Genomic DNA, 8,953 nt, shown 5'->3' with positions numbered 1-8,953 from the left:
TTGGGCAGAGTCTGGTTAGGTATGGGTGTGTCTTAGGGAGAGAGGCTATTTTGTCAAGCTCCATGCACAGAAGGTACTAGAATATAAATATTCTGTTACAGTGAGGAAATGAAGAGGCAGACCAAAGAGAATCAACTTCAAAATACCCAAATATTTTTAAAGATAATTTTTATTGATTTCAGAGAGGAAGGGAGGAGAGAAACATCAACGATGAGAGGGAATCATTGATTGGCTGCCTCCTGCACGCCCCCTATGGGGGCGTGAGCCCACAACCCTAGCATGTGCCCTTGATCAGAATCTAACCTGGGACCCTTCAGTCCGCAGGCTGATGCTCTAGCCACTGAGCCAAATCGGATAGGGCACATTACCCAAAGTATTAATGTGAAAGAAATTACACTAGAATGAGGAGTAATTGGGTTTCTTTAAGGGAGTTTAGTTTGTTATGGTGATTGCAGAGCTGTTCAAAAGCGCCTTATATCACAATATGTCTGCTTCCCACCGATAGGAACATTAAGAAATTCCTGTAATAACTTGGTGAAAGTTAGTTTACTGAGGCAAGATTTCTTACATGCTAGTTCTGTGCCTTTTTATTATTCACACATGTATCCATATATTATTCTACCAGTATCCTCTCCATAAAAAGTTATGTTTTCCAGATTTAACTTCTCATTCTCTGCTGTACTGACATGATTTCTGGACTGTAGGCCCAGACACTGGAATAAGGTAATAAGGCCACTGGAGAGCACCAGACTCCCATGTCACTGTGTGGTCCCCACGTCTGTAAAGACAGCATCAATTCCCGTCCATGTTGGAGTTTTAAAAAACTGTAAAAATTCACTTACAATAAGCACCCGAAGGACTACCTGGAAGATGCAGCATAAGGGCAAGACCCTTTCACCTCTGAACTGGAATTCTTTCAGGAACAGCTGACTTTGTTTCCCTGCACAAAAAATGTGCGATTGTGTGTTTTTTTTTAAATTTATATTTACTATCATATTTTGTCTGGTAAGTAGTTACTCAGGAGAAGAATGAATCCTTAGTAAAATTCTTATCAGACAATTTGAAGTTATTCCTCAGCTGTTGCCCCAGATGTACCTATTGATTCTACCCTCCCAGCTCCCCCTCCTCCCCTCCCCCCTTTACTTTCTCAAACCACTCTCCATACGTTGGTCAGAATGGACTTATCCCAAGCTCCTCTGCTTAAAGGTCTCCAACAGCTTCCCACGGCCTCTGGGGTGAAGCTGAGTTTTGTCAGCATGAGAAACCACACCCTATCCCTCATGCCTGTCTCCCCAGCAACACTGGTCCCTGATCATCTCTCAGGCAGCTCCCCACAAGCCCCTCCTCAAATTCAAATGATCGGTGACTCCCCTAAGGAGCTCAGCTGGTTCCTGCATTTGTGTTTTCACACAAAGTCCATTTTCCCACCCACTAAATCTGCCTGACAAATCCCATTTATTCTTTTTAAAAAAATAATATTTAGATCTTCACATGAGAATAGAGAATAACACTCTTGTACACACATAACTCATTGAAATCTTAACATTTTGCAATATTTTATTCTGGAACTTTAAAAAAGAAATAAAGCACTTTAGTTGGAGTTGATACCTTCCACAAACCCCTTCTCTGATCTTATTTCCCTGCATGAGGAAGTCACTATCATAAATTTGTATTTACTATTCCCACACATATTTTTCCTAATATACAAAAACCCAGAGTCCATAATAACTGAAGGCTCGACCCACCGAACACCGGAAGTCAGTCCTGAGTCAGTGCTGGGTTGCCATGGTGACCCAACACTGTCTGCCACCACTTCGGGTGTGATGACCCAGCACTGACTGTGAAGTGGGCTGTGGATCAGGCCCAGAGAAAGAGGCAGGGTCTAATCTGCAGCCTCCGTGGCAGCTGTTGATCAGCCCTTGCCACTCTTTTTCTCTGGGCTTCACCAGCAGTCATGCCTCTCTTTCTCTCTGGGCCTCCGCGGGGGCTGCCCACCTTTCTGACCAGGCCTGGAAATAGCCCCCATAGACACCGACATAGAAAACGACCAATCAGAACCAAATCTGAGTGAACTGTGAGGAGCCAATGGCTGTCTAGGAGGCAGAGCTTCTGACACAGACTAGCATAGAAACTAATCAGTCAGAACCTAATCTGAGTGAACTGCAAATGCAGAACCTAAGGTGGTGGCTGAGGAGGGGTTTTAAGGGCAACAGCTATTTGGTTTAAGATATAATAAAGCAGTTCAATTTTTTAAATGGCTGGTTTGGCAGAATAGTACATATGGCTCGCTATCAGTTCAGATATAGGGATTATGTATTTTTGTCTGCCAAGAGCATCTCCTCCTGCTGAAAAAGGATCCTCCCCCAATTTAAGCAATCATATCCTATATGATCTATCTATACAAATTAGATTGGCCATCTTCTGGATGTCTGACTTTTTTCTGGACAAAGCCATGGTGGTAGGGGGCTGAGGCAGAAGCAGTTAGGGGTGATCAGGTGGGCAGGGGTGGGAAGTTGGAGGCAAGATCAGGCCAGCAGGGGAGGGCCATTGGGGGTGGGATTAGGCCCATAGAGATTGGGCCTAATCCAGCAGTCGGATATCCCCCAAGGGGTCCCAATTGGAGAAAGTGCAGGCTGGGCTGAGGGACTCCCACCCCCTCTTCCTGTGCATGAATTTTGTGCACTGGGCCACTAGCATATTATAACAATATATGCATGTATTTGTAAGCAACATATAATATTTATTTGCAAGTTTTAAAATCAGATAAATGGCATCATACTATGTAATTTTGCAATAATAAATTTTGTTAATTTATTATTAACAGGTGCACTACAAGTTTATTCAGTTTTTGCAATAATAAATTTTGTTAATTTATTATTAACAGGTGCACTACAAGTTTATTCAGTTTAATTAACATACAATATTCTATTATACGAATAAACCACAATTTATCTATTCTGTTGTTGATGCATACCTGGGTTGTTTCTGATTATTCGCACTTATAAAAAATGCTGCTGTTAACATTCTTCACTTGATCTTTGCCAAAAGGCCTAGAAGCGATGCTGTTAACATTCTTGCATACATCTCTTTGTGTCTATATGTTAAGGGTTTCTCTGTGATAAATGGCTAGAAGTAGCTGGGTCATAGTGTATGTACATATATAACTGATACTGTAGCATATTCCATGTTACTGATATAAACACTACTTTCTGCAGAGACTTGCCATTCTCAAAGATGAAACAAAACACCAGTAAATATATTTGACAGTGTCCTTTGCAATTTTGACCAGGCTTACAAACCCTATACAATCTTTAAGACTGAATAAAGACAAATGAGCTTCAGACGGCGTTTGAACATATTTTATTTAAGCATGGGCTTTTAGCGAGGTCCACCCTACAGTGTACCCTTTTAGTTAAGTTAATACAGAGTTCAGGGCTACAGGTCCATCACAATGTTGCTGGTGTTGATACAACTTCATCAGAAGGTAGGAATATGACCCGCAGGAAAAACAAGCCACAAAGAGAACACAATGAAAACACCCACTGTTTTACAAATCACTCTGTTACCACAGACACAAGATGGCAATTTACTCCTGGTCAATCAGCCACAGAACATTTAAAAGAAACCTTTAGACAAGGAAATGGGAACTCCCTTGTGGGAGACAGGGTTTTCATCCACAATTTGTAAGTAGAAAATATTTCAAGGTCAAGCATTTCTCTTATCCACAAAACAACGCTAAACCAACATACATTTTTAAGGAGTATATTTAAGGTACAATATCTTTACAACTATCTTCTTGAGTAGATATTTCAAAGAATTTTCTGCAGAATATAAGTAGCTCGAAATTCAGCAGCAAAATATTGCAACGTAACAAGTAAATACAGTGTCCATGTTATCTAGTAGAAGAGAATACATAAAAGGACTCATGATAATTTAATCATATAAAACATGATACACAGCTGAAATACAGTCCACTTAAATAGCGTTGTGACCAAGAATGTTAAATGCCATTTTGAACATAAAAAAAAAATCTCTTAAATTTTTGTGCTTAAACTTTTTTTTTTTTCCTGTTAAACTATTTCTTATTTCCAATACTGCCACTGTAACTGATATGATGACAGATCACCATTTTCACGGACACATCAACATGAAGACACTTACTGTTGAGAAAATAAGTCACTTAGCATTAGTTCACAGTGTGGGACAGTGATGGGCACTCGGTCTTGAGAAGGGCTTTCCGGGAATCCCCAAGTCCTTCCCGGGAGTTTCCTGGTCTCAGGTGCAGTAAGAGGTTTAAAAGAAGGAAAAGCAACGCGTCACATGTTGGAAGGGAAACGAAACGTTTTGATTCTTCATGGGTTTCGCCTAAGTGACCTTCGTCTTCTGTTGTAGAAGTGCCTGAGCCCATGCTGCCGTGAAAAATTCATCATGTAATTTTGTTTGCGGGTGCTGTTACAAGCAGGAAGGACAGAGGCAGAGAGGGAAAGGAGAGAGAGCATTAAGTCCAGTCCCTGAGAGTGCAGTCCAGTCTAAGTTCTAAGTCACCCTGATATCTTAATGTGAAAAATTTCAAGGTTAATAGGTCATGATGACATTGCCACCCTGGGTCAGAACAAGTGAACTTTGACATCTGTATTCACTGCTTTTGGCTTTGAAGAAACCCCCTCCTATTCATGAGTGAGCTCCAAACCAGAAAAACAGATTTAAAATAAAAAGGCAAATTCTTTTGATTCATAGCAGGAGTAGACTGAAATTGGGGATTTAAACTTTTTTATTCTTGAATCTTTTCTGAAAACATTTACTTGGGTGAATTTCACTTGAGAGACAGCATGTGCTGTTACCCATTACCTTATTTAAACCCATTTTTTTCACACGTAGGAAACATAATTCGATTCCTTTAATAAACATTTTCATTTAAGGCAGAAACAAACTTATTATCTGAATCAACTTGACATTCCTATTTTAAGCAGTCTCGAGGCAAATGAAGAGGTAAGTTTCCCCCTGAACGTTGGATTCCACTACCTTCTTTAATAAAGAATAAGCAGCTGGGTTCAGATTCTGTAAATATCCCCTTTGTTTGTACATACTCAGATTCATACATACTAGGTGTGAATCTGATAAAAATACTGAAAATGGATTTTAGGAGTCTGCAGGGAATTGTGCAAAACTGGTAGAGACAGCTGTTTCGGTATGGAAAACATATTTCAAAAGGATCATTGTCTACTAAGTGCTTCCTATGTAAAAAGGACAATGCATTGAACCAGTCAGGTGTCTGTCATGAGAAAGAATCCTGTTACCTCTTTAGGCACAAAATATTGGGACTGGCACTAGCTGTCCCCTCGCCAGCACTGTAGGTCACCTGGGGCCCTTTCCCTGAGCTATTACAGTGGTTTGAACTAGCCTCCTCATTGTCCCCCCTTAGGAAACACCACTGAAAAGAAATCACAAAATACTAAGAAAGCATCATTGATTGTGTAATTGTATGTACGTGTGTGTGTATCTTTCCACACATACATACAGTGGATTTTATTTTGGATTGGCAAATGTTTTATGATTTGTGATAATGTCACGTTTGCTAGGGAACTGGGGAGCAGGTGCCTGTTGTTCCAATCTTTCTGGAATGCTGAAGTGCCGCTTGGCAGGACCTCCCAAATGCCTTTTTTTCTTTTAAAAATTAAAAAAAATTCCAATCACAGTTGATATTCAATATTATATTAGTTTCAGGTTTACAGAATAGTGGTGAAATATTCATATAACTTATGAAGCAGTCCTCCTGATAAGTCTATTACCCACCTGGCACCATACAGAGTTATTATGATATTATTGACTAGATTCCCTATGCTGTACTTTACATCCCTGTGACTATTTTGTAATTGCAAATTCATGCATGGGCTCTGCACACAAGTTTCAGTAAACTTCCCCTCAAATTCTGGCTTTACCTTGTTAAAAAGGCATTCACAATGCTCTTGTCTATGAGGCAACATCCAAGTCAATTTAGCCAGATATTTCAAATCTTCTACACCTTTAATCTTGTTCTGTTTCTCAAGTCTTTCTTTTACTATACCTCATCCCTATCCCTACACAGACTGCTCTATCCAAACTCACCTTGAACTTCTTCCACCTGCATCAGTTGCCAACCTCAACATCGCTTCCTAAATTTCTACTTATTTTTCAAGTATGGCATTTTACTAATTGCTCACCCCCTCCAAAAGTGATTCCACTCCTCCCTCCCCCCCGCCTCTACTTTGAACACTCCTAGTGCTTATTTTCTGCTTTGAATGGAGACAATTTGGCTCCCCATGACTAAACATTTGTGGCAGCCTATCCCTCAATTTCCCCCACCCCCACCCCACAGCCTGAGCCTCCTGCCTCACCAATGGCATGGTCATGGTCAAGGCATGTTTGTTGAACTTTTGATGACTTACTGATTGGAATCCTGTTGTATAGCATTACTCTTTAACTATAAGGAATAACTGCAAAGTTAAAGCAATGACAATTATTCTGTTGAAAGCACATTTAAAGATATAAGGTACTCAAAGAGAATTTAAAATATTTTACATTAAAAAAAAGATAAACTCAGAACATTCAAGATGTTTAGTTATCTCAATGGAACAAAGGAACATTTAAACAAAAATTGCCATGCATGATTAATGGCTTTAGAGCAACTTTTCCATATCACTATGTATTATGGACTGACCTAAATTCCTCATCTTTGTATGTGAGAAAATATTAGCAGGTTTTAGATCTTTAATACCTCTACTATCAGCCCAGTGTGGAAGCTTATATCTAATCTAGCATTTTATTTATTGGATACTTATGAATTTCATATAAATTTATGTATCAGCAGCATATCTTTGGATCCCTGCCAATGTTGATATGCACACAGCATTTGCTATAGATGTCTGGTGCTTATATAGTCACATTAAAAATGGCCACATTTTCAAAACATCCTCAAAATTGATTAGTAATTTTGTATATGAAACATAAACATCTTCCAAGTAAGTTAGGTTGGAATTTAATGAAGCAGATTTTTCCAGTTTTATAAGTTTTTAAAATCAAGCACCCTGGCAAGCTATGCCAAAATGCTATCTGCCTCTAGAACCATTTCATACACTGACATGGTTATTGAACAGTTACTGGGGCCTCTAAACTGTCTAACTTACAGGATTGGGCACGAGGGAAGTTTTAAGCTTAAAGAGCTCATGTTTATTTTTTGTGTGGAGCAGATCTGTGAGCCTATTTTTGTTTTGGATACACAGAGATGTATCGCTGTAGATAACCTTGTAACCAAAATAATATGTGGTAGAATTTTAAAGATTTATTTTCTCACTGCAATTATAGGGAAAGTAATTTTTATTACATGTCCAATGAAAGCAGATGTTGTTCATCCTGACACATATCAACTGTGCTAATTGACATCTATTTGCTTTGGCTATGGCTGAACTAGGCCTGTTTTAAAATTCTTCTACTATGAGTAAGTCATTAAAAGAAGGGAAAATGAATACCAATGACTTCTTGGAAATGTGAACTTTAATTTCCAATTCTGTTTAGGGAGTTTAGGGACTTAGATGGCATATGAGATTATTAAATTCTTCCCTATTTCTTCACAGGAAATATGGATATTGCAAGATCTTTCAAGAACTAGTAACTTTGTTCTTTTGAACTGTTACTATCTTAGGTCATTTATTATTGTGAAAAAAATTCAATTGATTTTTAATAGATTTTAAAGGAAATGGAGAAGACAGAGTCTTGGGAAACATAATTTGAGCTCACAGACCATTTGGTACTTTTGTTGATCAGTAACTAATCCATTTCTCATCAAAACATATGATGTAATAAATAATGCTTTACATAAATGCAGAAATGAGAACCCAGAGGACTGCCATATCTTTCGGAGAAATACTGGTGACTGTAAGATGGAACACTGCTGTTTAAATCAATCAGCGAGACTCCCTTGCAGAGAGAAGGCTGCACATTTTCAAGGCCATGAATTTTCAGGGGGTGTGCATGTACATAAGTGTAGGCTCACATGGCTTACTAATGTTGAAGATTTCATATTTATTTTCTCTGATAAATAAAATAACATTTATTAACGTGTACCTCAGGGAGTTGTAAGGTTTAAATGAAAACCTGTAGCATAATCTGCAAGTGTTTAATAAGTGATAAACATTTTACCTTCTTCCCTAAGTATCTCCATTAGGGAACACATATAAATGTATGTGAAAGAAGGCCAATCTTACATAAGGGTAAAAACCTAGAACTCACAAATATTAGGAATAGATCTATCCCCTTCTGCCAATTCATTCATTAACTTAGATTAGAATGGAGAAGTAAGGCAGCTGCAGCACACCTGATCTTCTAGAAGACATTCCATTTAATCAGGCTCCTAGCTCTTTTGCCCACATTTTTGTTTTCACTTCCCCCTCGTAATGAATATATGAATTGTGAGCACTTCAAGAGCACCTGATACAGTCCCAGGCTCAGGGTCAAGTTGTTTCCTCATGAAGGAATGCTGATTGTGCCCAATATTGTTTACATTTGAGAATAACCACAATGCAACTGAACTCTGGAGTCTACGTGATATAGGTTTTAAAAGTTCCTGTATGTCTCAATATCACATGTAACTTCGTTTTCATATATATATTTTTTTCAACTGCATAGGTCTTCAACAAAACTTCTCAGTTAACGTAGGTACAACGATGAAACTATTAGTTAACAGTACCCCATAATTACTAACAGGACTTACCTTACTCTAGTGGAAAACCAATGACAGCAAATAATGAAATATAACACAAGTTAAAAAATGCCTTTCAATGCATGCAGCACTGTGATTAGTCATAAAAGTCTGATCAGGTTTAGACGCAATATAGGATTTTTCATCTCTTTTGAAAATAAAAATTAAAGATGTTATTCCTTATTCTTCTATACCTAATATATACATATATTTAACTTT

The 8,953-nt window shown here is 38.4% G+C and overlaps 1 protein-coding gene across 2 annotated transcripts in view; it reads right to left on the bottom strand.

The window, feature by feature from the left end:
• Positions 1–3,344: 3,344 nt before the first annotated feature.
• The window catches only part of RELN (reelin), a gene marked incomplete at its 3' end in the record, with an annotated part of 380,746 nt that continues 375,137 nt past the window's right edge, over positions 3,345–8,953 (bottom strand). Inside the window, exon 64 of one of the 2 annotated variants that reach the window (XM_084897797.1) lies at positions 3,345–4,449. In XM_084897797.1, coding sequence (XP_084753923.1) covers positions 4,353–4,449 — 97 coding nt within the window. Of the gene's footprint in view, positions 4,450–8,752; positions 8,883–8,953 lie in introns of those variants that run through there. The other variant, XM_084897796.1, reaches the window with a different exon arrangement.

The sequence above is a fragment of the Pipistrellus hanaki genome (assembly GCF_964339955.1).
Source record: "Pipistrellus hanaki genome assembly, chromosome: 10".
Taxonomy (NCBI): domain Eukaryota; kingdom Metazoa; phylum Chordata; class Mammalia; order Chiroptera; family Vespertilionidae; genus Pipistrellus; species Pipistrellus hanaki.
Note: the sequence above shows the minus strand (reverse complement) of the source record. Positions and strands in the feature narration are given on the sequence as shown.